Source organism: Delphinus delphis, chromosome 1, assembly GCF_949987515.2.
Source record: "Delphinus delphis chromosome 1, mDelDel1.2, whole genome shotgun sequence".
NCBI classification, from domain to species: domain Eukaryota; kingdom Metazoa; phylum Chordata; class Mammalia; order Artiodactyla; family Delphinidae; genus Delphinus; species Delphinus delphis.
Window position 1 is genome coordinate 18,548,183 of NC_082683.1, and position 17,913 is coordinate 18,566,095.

Sequence of the window (17,913 nt, forward strand, 5' to 3'; positions counted from 1 at the left end):
TCCTGATCTGGCAGTGGCTCCCCCTTCAGCTTGGGGAAAGTTCCCTAGCCTTTCTGTGCCTCAGTTCCTTATTGACTCCTCCCTGATGGTGGTGGCGGGGGGGTTCTGAATACATGAGTTCACATGAACAAAGCCCTCAGCAGGAACCTGGCATACAGTCAGTGCTCAATAAATGGTGGTTTCCTTCCTTTACCCAAATCCACCGCCAGAATCACAGTCCTACAGGTGGAGCCTGGTCAGGCTGGGATTTCTGGTGGGTCCAGGGCAGCGCTAAGAGAGCCTCCTGGAGGCTTCAGGGTGAAGTCCAAGGTGGTGTGGACACGGACCACCAGGGGATAGTGAGAACATTTTTATTCACATAGCGGGTACCACGTGCCGCTTATTAACTCGTTTAATCCACAGCAGCCTTGTCTGTTGTTGTCATTATTATCCTCTCATACAAATGAGGAAACTGAGGCATAATCACCTAGCGAGCACCCCAGCAGCCTGAAGCCAGGACATGACACTGGTCCCTGGGATGGCCTTGATGGAGGAGGGATGGGGATATGTGGATGAAATGATGGGAAGGACGGGTGGACAGAGGAAGGCAGGGCCCAAGGGCCTGATGCCTGACCTTGCAATCGACTCTGGGCACTGCCTATAGGGACGGCTCAGATTCCACCCAGAGAGCCTGGCCTGGCAGCGGGGACAGCTGCCTACCAAGAGCGATTTGGGGAACAAGGCAGAGGGGTGGAGAGGCTGTGAAGGACAGTTTAAGAAGGTCCGATGAGAGGCTGGGGACTGTCTGCTGCTCAGTGTGTGTGTGTGTGTGTGTGTGTGTGTGTGTGTGTGTGTGTGTGTTTGTGTGTGTGTGCAGCTTCTCTCAGGGCCCTGAGGGCAAAGCCTTGGGCTCAAAGGTGTGGCCTTCTGGGCTGGGCTCGGCCCTGATCCAGCCAAGTTTTACCTAAACCATCTCATTTAATCCACAGGAGTATCTGAGGGAGGCGGTAGGATGCCCCCTTTGCAGGTGGGGAGGTCAGGTAAGTGAGACGGCACCCAGGCTCACACGGCCGGTCAGCGCCAGAGGCAGCAGGTGGACGGGGGCCTGAAGGAGTCCTGAGTGTCTCCTCTGCCTCCTGCTGTGATTAACCTACAGGAGGGACCTGAGCCCACTGGGGAATATGCACCAGAAGCCAAAAGGGGCAGTGGGGGTCAGGAGGGGACTTGGTAGGCATCGACCTTTGCCCCTGAGGACCGCTGGTAGCCAGGCCGCCCTCCCAGAGGCCCTGAGATGGATCTGGACCCAAGCCCAGCTCGATGGGATGAGCATGCTCTTTGGGGACAGGCAGGTGGGGTCCCCTTGAACAGGGATATAGGTTGTACAGTCTGAGGGCGGAGGATCTCACTTGCTCTGAAGGCCCTGGGGAGCGGGAATCCCGGTGGCTGCCCTGGTCACCTGATCCCAGACCAAATACCCCTGGGCTGAGGGTCCCTCCCCGAGTCTGGCGCAGACTCATGTCCTCATCTGCTCATCTGGGGTTTGCTGTGGGCTTTCTGGCCTGTTGGTGATGGCAGGACTCACTGCGGACAAGGACTTTGGCGAAGGAGGAGGCCTGGCCGTAGGCGTTCTTGACCATCACTGTGTAGGTGCCTGCGTCCTCAATGGTGCATCTGAAAAGCAGGGAGGGAGATGTTCCCCCTGAGACGGCTGGGCTCCACGGGAAACTCAAGTCCCCGTGCAGGTGGGGTGTGGGGGGAAGGGGGGGGGTTAACAGGAAGGCCTGGGGGAGGACGTCAGGCTCTAGGTCAGGGCCTGCCTCTGAGAAGCTGGGGGCCTTTGGGCTGCCACTGTCCCTCTCCAGGCCTCCAGGTCCTCCTTTGAAAATCTCGGGATGTAACAGCAGCCTAAACCACCTCAGGTGAAAATACTTTGAAAATATGATTGTTATCAGAACACTTAAGCTAAGTGACTTGTCCAGAGTCCCAGAGCAACTGGAATTCAACCGAGCTTCGAGGGGACGAGCCCTCCCCCAGGCACGGCCTCTGGCCCTATCAACACCTCCAGAGCAGAACCCTGGAGCTGGAGCTGCCCCAGGTACACTGCCAGTCTGTGCCAGAACCGGGCTGGATGCCCAGGGGTTCTCAACCGCAGGCCTGGTTTTCACCACCAGCCAGGCCAGCCTTGTCTTGTTCCCAGTGGAGGCTTGAGCCAGCTCCACCCCAGGGCACCACGGTGGCAAAGAGGGTAGATGGTAGGACACAAGTCACACATCCAACCCCATCAGCAAGCAGAGAGGCCCTTCGGTGCCCCCTCCCCTCCCCTGGCTGCTCGGGGCAGGAATCCCTCTCGTTTCAAGGGCCGGTTCCATGTGTCCCTCCAGGCTGCCCAGCCCTGCATGCTCTCCCCAACTGTGCAGCCCACGGGGCGCCTCCCTTTGTAGCCTTGGATGGTCAGGTATTTATGTCCATGTAGCCTCACTTTGCTTTTCGAGGGTCCTGTTCATATTTGTGTCTCTGAAGCCCGAGTTGCTTGAGGTGGAGGGTTTGGTGTATTGGAAAGAACCCAGATGGAGAGAACTGACTCAAACCCAGGCCCTGCCCTGTACAGGCTGCGCAAGACACTTAATCTTTCAGAGCCTCCGTTTTCTCACCTGTAACACGGACAGAACAACGCTTCCCTGCATTGTGCAGAATGGTGGTGGGCATTATGTGTAAAGCAGCGAGCGCAGGGCTTAGCACCCGGAGGAATTCAACCCCTGGCAGCTCGTACGCATAATGCACACTTCGGGGCAGACTGCGCTCAAATGCTCCCTCCATACATCCTGCCTCTTCTTTTAAAACCATGCTTAAGACTCACCACCTCCTAAAAGGCCTGCCTAACTCTCTCCTTCCAGCTGCTCCCCCTTGCACGTGTGTGTGTGTGTGTGTGTGTGTGTATACGTGTGTTTTCTCTCCTCCAGCAAGGAGCTCTCCCTGCATGCCTAGCTCAGCATTCATTCAGTCCTTGCTGCTAGCCTCTGAGTCCAAATTTTTCACCGTGTATCCCAAGGCTTTAGAATCACATGGGGCTGTTTTTTAAATACAAATGCCTGGGCCGCACTTCAGAACTATTTAATCTGACTCTCTGAGGGCAAAAGGAGGGTACATCCCACAAATCAGTATTTTAACAAGCACCCCAGGTACTTCTGAAGATGAGGCTGACTTGGTTCATAGCTCCGAGGAAGGGTTTGGATTCATTGCTCTGGCTGTGGTAGTGCTAGGACTGGGGGCCGTGCGTCTCTAGGGCTCATGGTCCTACCTCCTAATCTCCAGTGTCAGCAGTCCATAGTTATTGGTGATTCGGTACTTTCCGGCAGGGAAGAGGCGGAGATCAATTCGCATGTCATTTTTGTACCTGTAGAGACACAGTGGTGTGTGGAAGGCAGTGTGATTCTGTGTGGGAAGGATCCCGAGCCTCTCAGACCTGGATTCCAACCTCGGCTTTGTGCTGCTTACCTGTGTGACCCAGGGCAGCACTTTCACTGCTCTGAACCTCAGTTTTCCTCATCTGTGAAATGGGAATAATAATTGCACTGACTTTGTAGGGTTGTTGTGATGATTAAATGGGATAAGATATGTAAAGCTTGAAGACTGTACATATCACTGGTCCCCAACCTTTTTGGCACCAGGGACCGGTTTCGTGGAAGACAATTTTTCCACAGACCGGGAGGGGTGGGGAGGGGGATGGTTCAGGGGTTGGGAATCCCTGCTGTAGATGCTCAAGGGTTCATTCTCTTCTGGAGGGCGAGAAGAGGGAGCTGTCATTAGGGGTATCTACCCCTCCCCCTACCAGTGGTATCCCCCAAAGACCAGGCCCCAGCTTTTCCTTCCTCTCTGAAGGGGGTACCAAGGAAAGTTCCCCATCCCTACCTTCTTGTCAACCCCAAGGACAGCAGTTCTTGATCTCAGTTCTTGTTAAAATCACTAGAGGAAGCTTTAACAATCTCCATGCTCAGAGTCTGAACATAAGCCTTTGAGAATTTGCACCAGAAACTGCTCATTGGTCTCCAGTAGCCATTCTCCCTCTTATTCTAAAGTAAATATGACATGTTTCTTAGCCTCTCTTTCTGCTAGGTGTGGCCATGTGACTAAACTAAGTCTTGTCAGCAGAAGGTAAGTACGAGCTTCTGATGACATCCTTTGCCCCTTTTCCCATCATCTTTCCCTCCATTCTGCGGCAAGAATATGGCCATGAGGGCTGCATCTCGAACCAGGAAGGCCTGTGCCCTGAAGCAGTGTGAGGGAACAGGCCTGCGTCCCTGAGGAATCTGTGGTGGAGTTGCCACAGCAGCCCTGCCCTGTCTACATCAGACATTTACATGAAAGAAAAAAAAGATCTATCTTATTTAAGCCTTAAAAAAATCTCCATGCCCAGTCTCAAGCCCAGATCAATGAAATCAGAGTTTCTGGGCATGGGAACTAGGTATCAGTAATTTTTAAAATTTCCCAGGTGATTCCCGAGTTTGGCCCCGCAGATCGCCCTGCCCCGCTCTACCCTGGATACTTCCTTTTGTTTTCTGTGAACTCTGGGATCTGGTTTTATCTGCCACAGGCACTGAACAATGAGGTGGCCTTGTGTCTGTCCACAGCCCACTGGGGTATGTTCTGGAGGCCTGAGGAGTCGGGGCTGGCGAGTGAATGTCTGTGAAAATTAGCTTGCTGTGTGACCTTGGGCAAATCAGTCCCCCTCTCTGGGCCTCTGTGTCCATGAGAACTTTGCATGAAAAGTCAGCCCCAGTGGTGGTTGAGTTCAAAGAGGAGGCCTTGGCCAAGAGAGGGCACCCCAACCTCAGTACATCACCTTCCTTGGACAGCACACACACCCCCCGCCCCCGTTTGTCTCCATGGCAACCAAACAGTGCTGTGCCCACGCCCCACTACACAGCCCCCAGGCTGTGACCTCTTCTGAAAGGAGCCCAACTAAGTCTCCTGTGGGGAGGATGGTGCCTAATCTGCATGCCCAATCTTTCCACATCTCCCAGGCCTGGGGGCCAAGGTCAGCCCCCCCACCCGCCAGCTGTCAGGAACATTCCAGACAACTCAGCCTGGCCAGCTTTCTGCCTTTCCCAGAAAAAGCAGCAGCTGCAGCTCTGGGCACAACCTGGGCAGCCAGAGACCTGAGGTCTCATTTTGCCCCCCTCTGGGCTTCAGTCTCCTGCCTGTGCGGCAGGCCCTTGAAGGATGAGGCTGAATGGCAGCCAATCATAAAACAGCATTAAGTGAGACAGCTAAGGCGAGGCACCCAGCCCAGAGCCTGGCTCAGAGAGGCCCACATAAAAGAGTGAGATTTTTATTATTTTTCTAGGTTTATTTTTCCCCTACATATTCTGGTGTGTTCCCCCCCCCTTTATTTTTTTAATTTTTAAGTTTTTGGCCATGCGGCTTGTGGGATCTTAGTTCCCCCACCAGGGATCGAACCTATGCCCCTGGCAGTGAAAGCGCCGAGTCCTACCACTGGCCAGCCAGGAATTCCCCATATTTTGGTGTGAGATTTTACTTTTGAAGGCGGCTTGGCCTGGGAGAGTGATTCTGACATTAATGAATTGTGGCCAGGGCCCACTTCTGCAGTATAAACATAGCCAGCCTGGGCCTTGCCTAACTCGCCTGAAGTTGCCCCTGCATTCAGGAAGTGCTCAATAATTGGTGAATGAATGGACTCGCCTGACAAGCCTGGGCAGCCAGTATCTTCCTGCTGACCGGGGGGCTGGGTCTCTACCAGGGCCCGGGCAGAGCTCTGGAGGCCAATCCCAGGATGATGTGTGGCCCTGCCGGAGGTGATTGATGAAGGGAAACCAGATCCCAAAGCCAGGAGCCCCGGGGGCCACCTGAGTCCCTCTGGCTGGAGGTGGGCCTGGCCTTGGCCTCTGCCACTTACAGAGAATGCTCAGCTCCTTGTTGTGGCAACCTTGCTGGCAAGGGTGGAAACAAGACTCCCTCCCAAGAGGCTCCCATGGCATGGCTTAGATGTGGGCCTCAGTGCCAGGGCAGGGCAGGGCTTAGCTGCCAGGCCAGGCCAGCTGAGCAGCTGACCCCCACTTAGCCCAGGCTGGCTGTTGGGAGCAGTCCTCCTACCGGACTGCCTTGGTTCCCAAGGAATGTGAATGAATGCCACCTGGCAACGGCCAGCCCCAAGGCCACCTCCCTCAGAACACTTTTCTTGATTGCTCTTGGCCTAAGCTCTTTTTCTTTCTCTGACTTCCAAGGTATTATATATGCTTTAAGGAAAAAAAAAAAGAAAAGAAAAGCCAACTGGAATGATCACTTTCCTACTCTCCACCCCCACCTCCACCAGGCCCATTCAGGAGGCTCCTGCCTCTGCCCGCCTCCGCCAGCAAGGCTTCGACTCTGTGGTTCTGTCACGGGTTCACTCCCAGGATCGGCACCTCCTGCTTTCCCAGCACCTTTCAAGTTCTGAGGGCTTCCACGTTGTCGTGGCATTAAATCCTCACCACGTGCAAGCCGGACAGGAGGTCTTCAACCCATTTTACAGAACAGGATATGGAGGCAGGACCAGAGAGGTTAAGAGCCATAGTTGAGACCACACACCAAATTGGCAGAAAGAAAGCGAGGCCTGAGCTCCTTCTCACTGCAGGGCCCCTGCCCTCCCTGCCTCCCCCCATCTTCCTGCAGCCCCAGGGATGTCCAGCTCAGAGCAGCTGCCTTCACATGCCACCAGAATCATATTTTTACAAGCGCTGGCTCCCCAGGCAGCCCAGACTTCTAGCCCCAGGCTGGCTGGGAGGCAGCTAAGAATAACCCCTCTTGAGCCTCCCCAGCAGCTGCTGCTCTGTTTGGGGAGGGCAGAGCTCAGGGTCTGTGGGTCTGCAGCTTTTCTAAGGCGGCAGGAACTTCTAGGGGAGGGGCCGGGTCCCTGGAAGGGAGGTGTTAGGTGTAAGGAACTCACACTCAGGGAACCCCCAGAGGCCCAGAGCATGGGGGCAGGGCAAGGACCCCTTCTCTCCTGCCCCCTGGGGGCTTACCAGGTGACCTGGGGTGGAGGCGAGGCCTGGACGGTGCAGGTCAGTAGGACCGTGGTGTGCTCCCAGACGGCGTGGGAGCGCAGCGGGATCCAGAACCAGGGCCCGCGTCCGGAACACAGATCCCTCAGCTCCTTGGCCTCCCGGACCTTCTTCTCTGTCTGGAGGTGGGAGGGGGCCTGTGACTTCTATGAGCCAGGGCACCACCTCTCCCCAGTCTTTGCTGTTACCTTTTCCCCGACACCCAGGCTCTGGAGTTGGGCCCACGTGGGCTAGAGCCGCGCACCCCCCCAACCAGCGGCTGAGAGGCAGCGTGCCACAGAGGGCAGGGCGTGGGGTCAAGGCCAAACGCTGCTACTTACTAGCTGTGAGACCATAGGCCAGTCCTCCATTTCCTTATCTGTAAAATGGGGATGATAATAATATTCCCCCACCCTCCTGTGGGGTTGCAGTGAGGATTAAATGAGTTAATATGTGAAAAACATAGGCACTGATAACACCCATGTAAGTATTACAGCTATTGTTGTCCTGCCCAGGGAGGGGGTATGGAATTGGCTTCAGATCCCTGACGTTTGTTAGGAGTAGCATTCCCTGAGGGTCTTCTGTGTTCCAGGCACTGGGAAAGTGACTTTACCAGCTTGATCTCATTTACTTCCCACCTCGACACCAAGCATTGGTACCACATACACCCATTTTACAAATGAGAAAACCGAGGCTCAGTTAGAATTATTGCTTGACCAAGGTCACGCAGCTAGAGGGTAGGGGCACTGGGATGTCCAGCTCTTCTTGAGAAGGGGGTAGGTTGAGTTGGCTGGCGTGTGATGGGTCTCAGTTTTCAGGGCCCTGGAGGCCCCAGTCCATCCCTCTCACCTGCCATCTCAGCGCCTTCCGGTCTCGCCTCTGGCGCAGCAGCCACTGGGTCCGTAGGAAGGCGATCTCCGTCCTCTCCCACTCATTGCCGAAGCCCACCCGCTTCTGCCCTCTCTCCTCCAGCTGCACGGTGCTGGTCTGGCGCCTCAGCTGGGCCTCCCTGCGGTGACGGAGGCCATCAGGGGTGGAGACCCTGGGGGTGGTGATGTGGGGACGCCCTGGCCCTGCCTTCCCCACGCCCAGCACTGCCGGCCACACTTAAAGCTTCTTGAGGACAAGGGCAACTTTTAATCCTCTCTTGCCTCCAGAATGCCCTGCGTGGGTCCGGCTTTTAGAAGGTGCGTAATGAATATGATTGATCCAGTTCATGAGGCTCTTTCACAAGCCATCGTTCCTCTTGTTTTCACTGCAAGCAGGTGGACAGGTCTTAGTCTCCCCATTCTACAGGGTAGGGACCTGAGGCTGGGTAACCTGCTCCAGGCCAGCCAGGACCAGGACCCAGGCCTCCTGATGCTCTCAGGCTCAGAGGCCTTCCCATCTCGGGCCTCGTGTCCAAAACGTGGGCTGCTTTCCTTGTTCCTCCTCTCCCCATCCCCGCCTCCTTCCCCGCCACGGAAGCCGGGTGGTGAAGTACAGACCCCCACCAGCCTCTCCCCCGGGGACGCTCCCTCACTACCGCCTGAGGGCTCATCCAGAGGGTGGTGCGGCGGGCCTTGTGGTCAGTCAGCCCCGGGCTTAAACCTCCGACTAGCCGCTTACTCTAGATGTGTAACTTCGGGCAGGTTCTTTAAGCTGAGTGTGGGAGCCCAGTGGGGAGGCAGAGGACTGGACAGGACGACCTCTTCCCGGCCCAGGGCTCTCTGGCAAGGTCACCTGACTTACCACGACGTCTCTGAGGAGGCCGTCAGAGCCAGGGCTGCTGCGAGGGCGTAGTCTGCCGCGCTGAACCGATACTCTTCCTCGCTGCCCCCGGGAAAAGAGAGGTCATGGCTCCTGCAGGTTTGGCTGGGGGTCTGGCTGGGGGATCCATCCTCCTACCTCGGGGTACTAGCAGGCACCCTCGTTCCTCACACCGGGCTCTCAGAAAGCAGGGCTGTGCCTGTCTCCTCAAACTCAAGTACACAGAGGTCAGGGCTACGCCTCCCCCCGCAGACCGGGGCCTCCAGAGAGCAGAGCTGCGCCTCCCCGGCGGGCCGAGGGCCCTGGGGGCAGCGCAGGGGCTGGGCTGGGTCCCCGAGGCTCCCACCTGCTGCGGAAGGTCCGTTTCCGCGCGGAGGAGCCCATCCGCAGGCTGTGCTGCTGCTCAGATTTCTGCTCTTCCTCGTGGCGGTGCTCCAGCCTGTGCATCGCCACGGCCTGGGGTGCCCGGGGCTCCCCCACACCTCCCGGGCTCTGAGGCAGAGTCATGGCTGCAAGAGCGACGACCTGCCGAGCCAAGGTACACGGTCACTCCACCAGGCGGCCACCCGCCCCTTCCCCGTGGGGTCCGCCAGCATCTCTGGAGGTTTGCCGGTAGGGGTTCTCTCTCCCGTGGGCAGACAGGGGAGCTCAGGCCCGATGCGGGGTGACAGAGGCAGGCTTTGTGCTCTCAGCCTGGCTTGTCCACCACTCCATGTGCTGCCCCAGTGGCTCCTGGCTTCCAGCGGCACCTGCCCCCAGCCCCCACCCCCCCGCCACATGACCTGGGCAAGGCCCTCCCTTCTCCGGCTCTCAGCTTCCCAGACGGTGAGGGATTGAGCACTCTGATGTCCAGGATGTGGAGAGGCAGGCGAGGAGAGTGGGGGACCCCCAGCTAGCTAGCTCTGGGTTCTTTGCACTAAATTCCTTCCCAGATCTGGGGTGCGGTGTCACCAGCAGGCCTCTGAGGGCCCTCTGGTGCTGAAGCTCTAGGATGCCTGGTGGAAGCCCTGGAATGGCTTCCAGTCCTTCTCCAGGTGGGAATTCGGGGCCAGGCCTCTGACCTGGGAGGCCCTGAGGTAGACCCTGGCCGTGAAGGCGGAGGAATAAGGGGGGCCCACCCCCTCAGCCCTCTCCTGTCTGCTTCCATGAGGCCCGGCTCTGCCCTGTCCGTGCCTCTCCCTCGGGGCCTGTTGGCTACGGCGGAGTGTGTGTGCGGGACTGTGTTCTGACCTGGGTGTGAACTTGCCCGTGGGGGACCATTTCTCTAAGTCCATGATGTGGTAGGTGGGCCCGCTGACCTCATCAGAGATCCTTGGCCTCAAAGGGCCTGTTCTGAGGTGTCGGGGGGCTCAGGCTGCCAAGGGTCAATTTTATTGGGATTTGATCCTTCCGGGTCCTAAAAGTTTGCTCACTTTGGGCACCCACAAAGGACACCCAAGGCAGACTGGGTTGCTGCGGAGTGTTCGCCGAGACCAAGGGCTGCCCGTGAGGCTTCTGGCCTCCCACAGTGACCTCAGCTGAACACAACGGCACAGGCACACCTTGGGCTTCCCATCCGCTTCCTCCTGAGAAGGAGGGTCTGCCTGCACCCAGAGAATGACTGGCCTGCCCTTTCTGTCCCTTCCTCCTCACAGCCAAGGAGAGAGCCGCTGGGTACCACCCTGCGGAGGGAGGCCCCTGGCTTTCCTGGGACACATGGCCCCGGCCCCAGCAGCTGAGGGTTAACGTTCCCTGGCATCAGCTGCTGGCTCCCTTCCCCGGATGCTCTGCTCCTGATTGGCGCAGCCGGCGGGCCTGGCGCTCATCCCTGACCTCCAGGGCCGCCTGCAACCAGACCCCTGGCTTTAGTGGATGAGCCATCGATTCTTTTTAAAGCGATGACTGAGGCTAAGGATTAGGCAGCAAGGAGGAGATCACAGCTTCCCAGTCCTGTCCCCAGAGTGCCGTGCGCCTGCTGCGGAGGGGTCAGCAGGGTGTGGTCGGCCAGAAAGGGAAATCGTCCCCCGTGCCCGCCCCAGAGGGTGCAAAGCCGCGGGCCAGGGGTCCTGCTGTGTGACTTTCCCCACCCACTCCACTTTCCTCCCAAGCCTCGGTCTGTCTGCCGCCCACCAGCCCTGCCCCGCCCAGTCCCCTGACAGCATCCCTCAGTGAGAAGGGGCAAGGAGGCCTCTCCTATTCCTCAGGAGTGAAAGAGACGTGCACCAAGCCACAGTGACTCAGAGCCCTGATGGCAGAAAGCTGGGTCCTGTGGGCGGGAGCGGAGACACAGGCTGCCCAGCCTGGGATGTGCTCTTAATGCTCCCACCAGCTTCCGAGGCTGGAGTGCTGGCCTCGGTTTCGTACCAGCGAGCCCAGGCTGGATGAACGCCCTCCCCGCCTTGCCGTGCGGGCCCTCCGGGCTTGCGCTCATCCCCTGCCTGCCGGGCCGGCCAAGCAGGGCTCCGCCAGGACTGCTCTAGGTTTGCTGGACCTGCCGGTCCACCCCGGTCCCTGCTGATGCCTGCTTCCTGCAGGAAAGCCTCCACTGCTCAGGGCATCCCCAAGCGATGTGTGCGCGCGCGTGTGTGTGCTTTGTAGCTTTCGCATCACAGAAGGCTCAGCTCAGAAGACCCAGGGCCACACAGAACAGTGTGATGGGGCAGAGATTTTTTCTAGAATCCCCTCTCATTTCCACTTGGGATGATACCCAAGCACATGTATACTTTTGCTTTCCAAATCTCCCAGGATCCTTTCCCAACACACACACACACACACACACACACACGCACACGCACACGCACACGCACACACACACACACACACTCCACTTGCCAAAGGAAAGCTGAGGGTCTCATTATCTGGAGGTCTCCCTCCCCACCCCTGATCCCTGGAGGTGACTCACAGAAGCAGCCGTGCCCGCTTAGTGTCTCTGGGGAGAAGATTCCAGAGGATGAGAGGGTCCTTGATTTCTTCTTGCCCTGGACTCAGCGAGGACCGGGAGAAGAATGTGATCTTGGAGCCTGCACGGGCCTTAAATATAGCAGCGCTGAAGCAGTGTGATGATAATGGATGAGAACTATGGTGGGGGGGGGGGGGGGTGCCGACAGAGGGAGGGGCCGTTCCCTGGGTCCAGCATTGCCAAGACGGCAGCAACAGGTGGAGCTGTCCCCACCCCCACCCCCACCCAAAGACAGCTCCTCCCCTCGGCTCCATCCCCACTGCAGTGGAAAGGAGCTCATAGCTCAGGCCTGGTTGTATGGAAAACAGATCAGGGGAGGTTTTCTCAGCTGCTGGGAGCTCTGATCTGAATTCCACCTCCCCCCGCCCTGCCCACCACCGTGACAGGTGCTTTGGGAAAGACCCTCAGCTTCTCTCATCTGATTCCCCTTCTGAAAATGGAGATAGTGAGGCTGGGCCCCCAGACTTTGTGAAGACATGGAGGGGATGTGACCTAAAAATGAGTCTTCAGTGCTCATAAGTTATCACTGGTGAAAATGGAAGTGGGTTTCTTCTCATGTCTCTACACAGCCCCCTCCAGCAGCTGCTGACCAGCCCCGCCCGGCCACACTGGGGTATGTGCGAGGGTGTGTGCAGGGGTGTGGCACAGGCAGGACAGGAGGGGAAGCCTTTTCCTCCTTCACTGTCCAAAGTTCTCAGGCTTCCCGAGTGGCCACTGTGGGAACTTTCTTCCCCATCTTTGCTCGCCCTGCTCCCATCTCAATTTTTTCCCCTCATGTTCATTCATACCTAGGCCTGGTGGGCACTGGGGATGCAGAAGGGAAAAGATAAGATGCCTGACGTTAGGAAATAAGCCCTAATCTAGACGGGGACACAGGCAGTTACAACAGGACGTGATGAGGAAGATACACCTGAGCCAGGTCTCGGGGGATGAGCAGGTTTGGGGGAGGCTGCGCCCCAGTGCAGAGACACAGCTTCCCTCCTGGCCTCCTCCTGGGACCTCAGGGGGGCCCAGCAGCACTGTGCCTGTCATTCTTCCTAGTGCCTTGGGGACCCCTCAGGAGAGGGTGTTGGGGAGAGAATACACAAGTGAGCTCTTCAGACAAAATCTCAGTCTCCTAAAACAGAACCCTCACGCACTACTGGTAAGAATGCAAATTGGTGCAGCCACTATGGAAAACTGTATGGAGGTTCCTTGAAAAATTCAATAGAACTACCATATGATCCAGCAATTCCACTCCTGGGAATATATTTAAAAAATGAAAACATTAATTCGAAAAGATACATGCACCCCAGTGTTCATGGCAGCATTATTTACAATTGCCAAGATATGGGAGCAACCTAAGTGTCCATCAACAGATGACAGGATAAAGAAGGTGTGGTGTATGTATACAATGGAATACTACTGAGCCATAACAAAGAATGAAATTTTGCCATTTGCAGCAACATGGATGGACTTGGAGGGCATTACGCTAAGTGAAATAAGTCAGACAGAGAAAGAAAAATGCTGAATGATATCACTTATATGTGGAATCTAAAAAATAAAACGAACTAGTGAATATAACAAAAAAGAAACAGACTCACACATATAGAGAACAAACTAGTGGTTACCAGTGGGGAGAGAGAAGGGGGGAGGGGGAAGATAAAGGTAGGGGATTAAGAGGTAAAAACTACTGTGTATAAAATAAATAAGCTACAAAGGTATATTGTATAACACAGGGAATATGCAGTATTTTATAATAACTATAAATGGACTATAACCTCTAAAGTTGTGAATCACTATATTGTACACCTGAAACTTATGTAATATTGTACATCAAATATACTTCAATAAAAAATATTAAAATAGGGCCTCCCTGGTGGTGCAGTGGTTGAGATTCCGCCTGCCGTTGCAGGGGACACGGGTTCGTGCCCTGGTCTGGGAAGATCCCACATGCCGCGGAGCGGCTAGGCCCGTGAGCCATGGCCGCTGAGCCTGCGCGTCCGGAGCCTGTGCTCTGCAACGGGAGAGGCCACAACAGTGAGAGGCCCACGTACCGCAAAAAAAAAAAAAAAAAAAAAATAATAATTTAAAAAAAAATTCTCAGTCTCCTGCCCTATTTGAAACCCCCTTCCTACGCATCTCCCTTCCTTCCTGGATGCAGCATTAAGAGCATCTTTGGGTGGAGACCATTTGATGGCTCTCTCCCATTTTTTTTTTTAATTTATAAATTTATTTATTTTTGGCTGCATTGGGTCTTCGTTGTTGCACGCGGGCTTTTCTCTAGTTGCGGCGAGCGGGGTGCTACTCTTCATTGTGGTACGCAGGCTTCTCATTGCAGTGGTTTCTCTTGTTGCGGAGCACGGGCTCCAGGCACGTGGGCTGCAGTAGTTGTGGCACACGGGCTCAGTAGTTGTGGCTCACGGACTCTAGAGCGCAGGCTCAGTAGTTGTGGCGCACGGGCTTAGTTGTTCCGTGGCATGTGGGATCTTCCTGGACCAGGGCTTGAACCCGTGTCCCCTGCATTGGCAGGCGGATTCGTAACCACTGCACCACCAGGGAAGCCCTCTCTCCCATTTTATACTGGCCCAACATAGGAAGGGATTTCCAAGACCCACATTTATACATTCATTGTGAGGAATGAGTGTGAATCTGTTTTACAGCCAAGAGGTGTGGGCTTCCAATCCAGCACGAGACAGACATTTAAACTGGTTCTATAACCCCTTCCCCCCAAAGCAGCCTGATGGAGGTGCCCCCACCTACTGGCTCTATGACCTTGGGCAAGTCACTTAGCCATTTTGGTTTTATCACCTGTGCAGTGGGCTCAATGATGCCTGCTTTGCAGTCTGATTGCAAAGATTCAAATAGGGAATGTGGAGCCTGTGGTGCAATGTCTGGCACCCAGCAACATTTGCTAAGTGAGAGCTCCACCAATAACTGCACGACTCTAGGCGTGCTGAGAGCTTTCTCTGCCCCTCCTTCTGGGTGTGGGATTCCCATGTACTCCATGTACCCTAACCCAATGATGGCCTCCCTCCTCCTGATGTGCCTTAATGTGAGCACAGCTAGCCCTCAGGCCATGAGGCTGAGCAGAGGTCAGACTTGGAGGTATAGGAACCTTGGTTTAAATCCCAACCTCAGGACTTCCCTGGTGGTCCAGTGGTTAAGAATCTGCGCACCCAATGCAGGGGGCCTGGGTTCGATCCCTGGTCAGAGAACTAGATCCCGCATGTCACAACCAAAAGCCTGAATGCTGCAACGAAGATCCCGCATGCTGCAACTAAGACCTGGCGCAGCCAGATAAATAAATATTAAAAAAAAAAAAAATCCCCACCTCTGGCACCTGTACTAATGGGGGGATCTTGGCCTCCTTTCTGGGCCGTTTCTTTATCTGCAAATTGTATGCAAGCTCTAAGACAACAGGGAACTTGCCTGCCTGTCTTGTTCACTGTATCCCTAGCCCCAGGAACAGTGCCTGGCATACAACTGGGTCCTTGATATATGCTTTTTTCCTTTCTTTCTTTTTTTTTGGTCACGCCATGTGGGATCTTAGTGCCCCGACCAGGGATGGAACCCGTGTGTGCCCCCTGCAGTGGAAGTGCGGAGTCCTAACCACTGGGCCGCCAGGGAATTCCCCGTGTATGCTTGTCAAAAATGAACGAATGAATACCTATCTTGCAGAATGTTTATGATACTCAAATGAGGTTAAAATGCATGAAATGCCTGGTATAGTATTTAACTCATGGCTAGTACTTCTTAAATATTTCATTCTTTCTCCCCTCCTTTTCCCTTTCGTTGCCCTCCCTGGACTTATGAATATTACGGACAATCATTTGAACCCTATTCCACCTGCCAACCACCCTGAACCTCCACACCATTGTCTGACAGCAACCAAACTGTTTTTGGCTGATGGCCCCACCTGGTGGTCAAGTGGAGAACTGTCTGGTCCAATGCGTTCTCCCGCTACCTCCTTTCTCCCTGCTTTAGTCTCCCTTCCCTCCCTCTGCTGTTCTCACACTTCAGTTAATTCCAGTTACTGTTCTTCTCATACTAGCAGGTCAAAACGCATTTTCCTTATGCCCCTTCCTCCTTAGAGTGGGAAGGGAAGATCAGCTGAGGGCCTGAGGGTGTGGGGATGGGGTCTCAGAGTTGTGTCCCTCTGTCCAGGCTGACACTCAGACTGCGGATGGGCACAGAGGGATCCGGCCTTGCCCTCCAGGACTCTGGAGGAGCCCTCGTCCCCGACAGCCCTATTCTTTGGGTGGAAATTCAGGCAACCCCTGTGTGTTCTTGGGGCTGGGGGTTTGGGAGGCCAGGGATCTGTAGCCATCCCAGGGTGAAATACCACCCCTTGTTGCAGCTCCCCAGCTCCCATACAGGGGAGGAGATGGGGGTGGCTCTAGGGGGATGATTTGAGGCCACAAGGTAGGACAACTATTGGTATAAGAGCATGGTTCCCTCCACTTGCCTAAGAGGAATCGTCAAAGGAGTTTACTGAGAATCCGGATTCCCCAGTCGCTATGGATTCAGCAGGTCTGGGTTAGGGCTGAAGAAGCTGAATTTTTAGTAAGCTCCTCAGGGGATTCTCATGGTGAGGCAAGTTTAGGAAACCATCTTGGGCAAGAAACCCCTCTGAGCCACATTTTCCTCCTCTGTAAAATATCTGTAATTCGGCCTATTAGGGCAGGTGAATGGAAGAACGAGGCAGCGAGGACAGGAACTTCCCAGCAGCGGGGTCGAGTTCCTCCTCCTCTGACTTCTCCTTGTGCAGCCACTGCTGGACTACTATTCGTTTGCTCCTGGGCTGGGTTCTGCCTGCCTTGGAGGCAGGTGATACCTCGCAGACTCACCTTTCTCTGGACTGCGCGGGGCAAGGCTGTGGAGAGTCCTGGTGGTGGAGTCAAAGCCTAGGACACTCAGGAATGCCAGCGTCCCCACCCAGCTCTGGGGCCTTGGACACTCTGTCCCCTAGCTGGTAGCCTGAGCTGCCTGCCTGGGAGGCCAGAGACCTGAGCGGGTGTGCAGCCTGGTGGGGACAGGGCCAGCCTGAGGAGGGTCACAGGACCCAGAGAGTCATGGACTGTAGGAACGACTGTCGCCCCAAGGAGCTTAGAGAGCTTTGTGGCTTGTGAGTTGGAAGAGGTGTTTATGACTTTTAGTAAAAAATCCTCTGACACCCTGGCCCTCTCACCTGGTGAGAACAGTCCAACTGTTAAGCTGTTTTCCACGACTAAACAAGGTGAGACAGTCAACCTTTGGCCAAGTTCACCCTGAGTGACAGGAAGCCGGCTTGTTTGTAGTTTGGGGGAAGGGAGCAGTCATTAGGGCCAACGTAGAAGCTGCCGGGAGGAGAAAGGGCTGGGGGTGTTGGAGAGGGCGGTCCCTCCCTCTGCTATGGAGATATTGGGTCTAAACCAGTGACCCTGAAGAGATGTTAAATATTAATTACAAACAGATAAGGACAGTGCTCCCGGGTGCTGTGTGGCAGGGAGGGGAGGGGTGAAGAGGAGGGGGCACGTACTGGGTACAGAGGAGGGAGGCATTGCAGGCTCCGGAAAGGGTCTCACCGGGGCAACTGGACTTTAGTGCTGTTTCTCAGAAATGTTCAGACAGGGCTTTGGGACAGGATGGGGTTGGGGGTGCTTGCCCCTCGGGGACCCCATGGGGGCCTCCCCTCCTGATGCCCCAGGAGTCTCATCCTACAAGAATCCAGACTGGTGTGGAAAGTTCCTTCTCTTGATGAAGACAAAAATTGCTAGGTTTGAGCTCCAGCTGTGTCACGGCCTCAGTGGGTGCCTGTGGGGGGGAGCCCCTTCTCCTCTCTGGGCCTCAGTTTCCTCGTCCTAGTGGTCACGTGAGATGCAATGATACAAAGGATGTGACGGCTTGCTGAAAGCTCGGACAAGGACCCTGTGCCAGGGCAGGAGGACAGGGTAGCCCTGTGCTGCCTCTGGTGGGGTGTCGGGGAAGAAGGTCCTCTGAGAATGCTGCTGCCACGCCCAAAACGGCTTCCACCTATGAACTCAAGGAGAAGGTTCCATGTGTCCCTGGACCCTGTTTCCTGCAATCCCTTCCCTCGCCCCCTCCTAGACAATCCAGCTCCTTCAGCTTGGCCTGGAGCAATCCTGAGGAAATCAGGATAATTTAAGCCCATGAGAAAATGCCTGATTCAAAATCAAGCTGAATTGGGGGAGTGGGTCACTCCTGTACTGTCCTATTTTTTAAAAATCA

General features: G+C 55.5%; 1 protein-coding gene across 1 annotated transcript in view; it reads right to left on the reverse strand.

Annotated features, from left to right (window-relative positions):
- The window catches only part of MYOM3 (myomesin 3), a 52,502-nt gene extending 35,865 nt beyond the window's left edge, over positions 1-16,637 (reverse strand). The window contains exons 1-8 of the mRNA XM_059998573.1: positions 16,533-16,637; positions 11,647-11,774; positions 9,112-9,290; positions 8,748-8,828; positions 7,866-8,025; positions 6,999-7,156; positions 3,278-3,373; positions 1,562-1,650 (exon numbers count right to left, since the gene is read on the reverse strand). Of these exons, the coding sequence (XP_059854556.1) occupies positions 1,562-1,650; positions 3,278-3,373; positions 6,999-7,156; positions 7,866-8,025; positions 8,748-8,828; positions 9,112-9,272 (745 nt within the window). The 5' untranslated portion in view covers positions 9,273-9,290; positions 11,647-11,774; positions 16,533-16,637. The remainder of the gene's footprint in view (positions 1-1,561; positions 1,651-3,277; positions 3,374-6,998; positions 7,157-7,865; positions 8,026-8,747; positions 8,829-9,111; positions 9,291-11,646; positions 11,775-16,532) is intronic.
- Between the last annotated feature and the right edge of the window lie 1,276 nt (positions 16,638-17,913).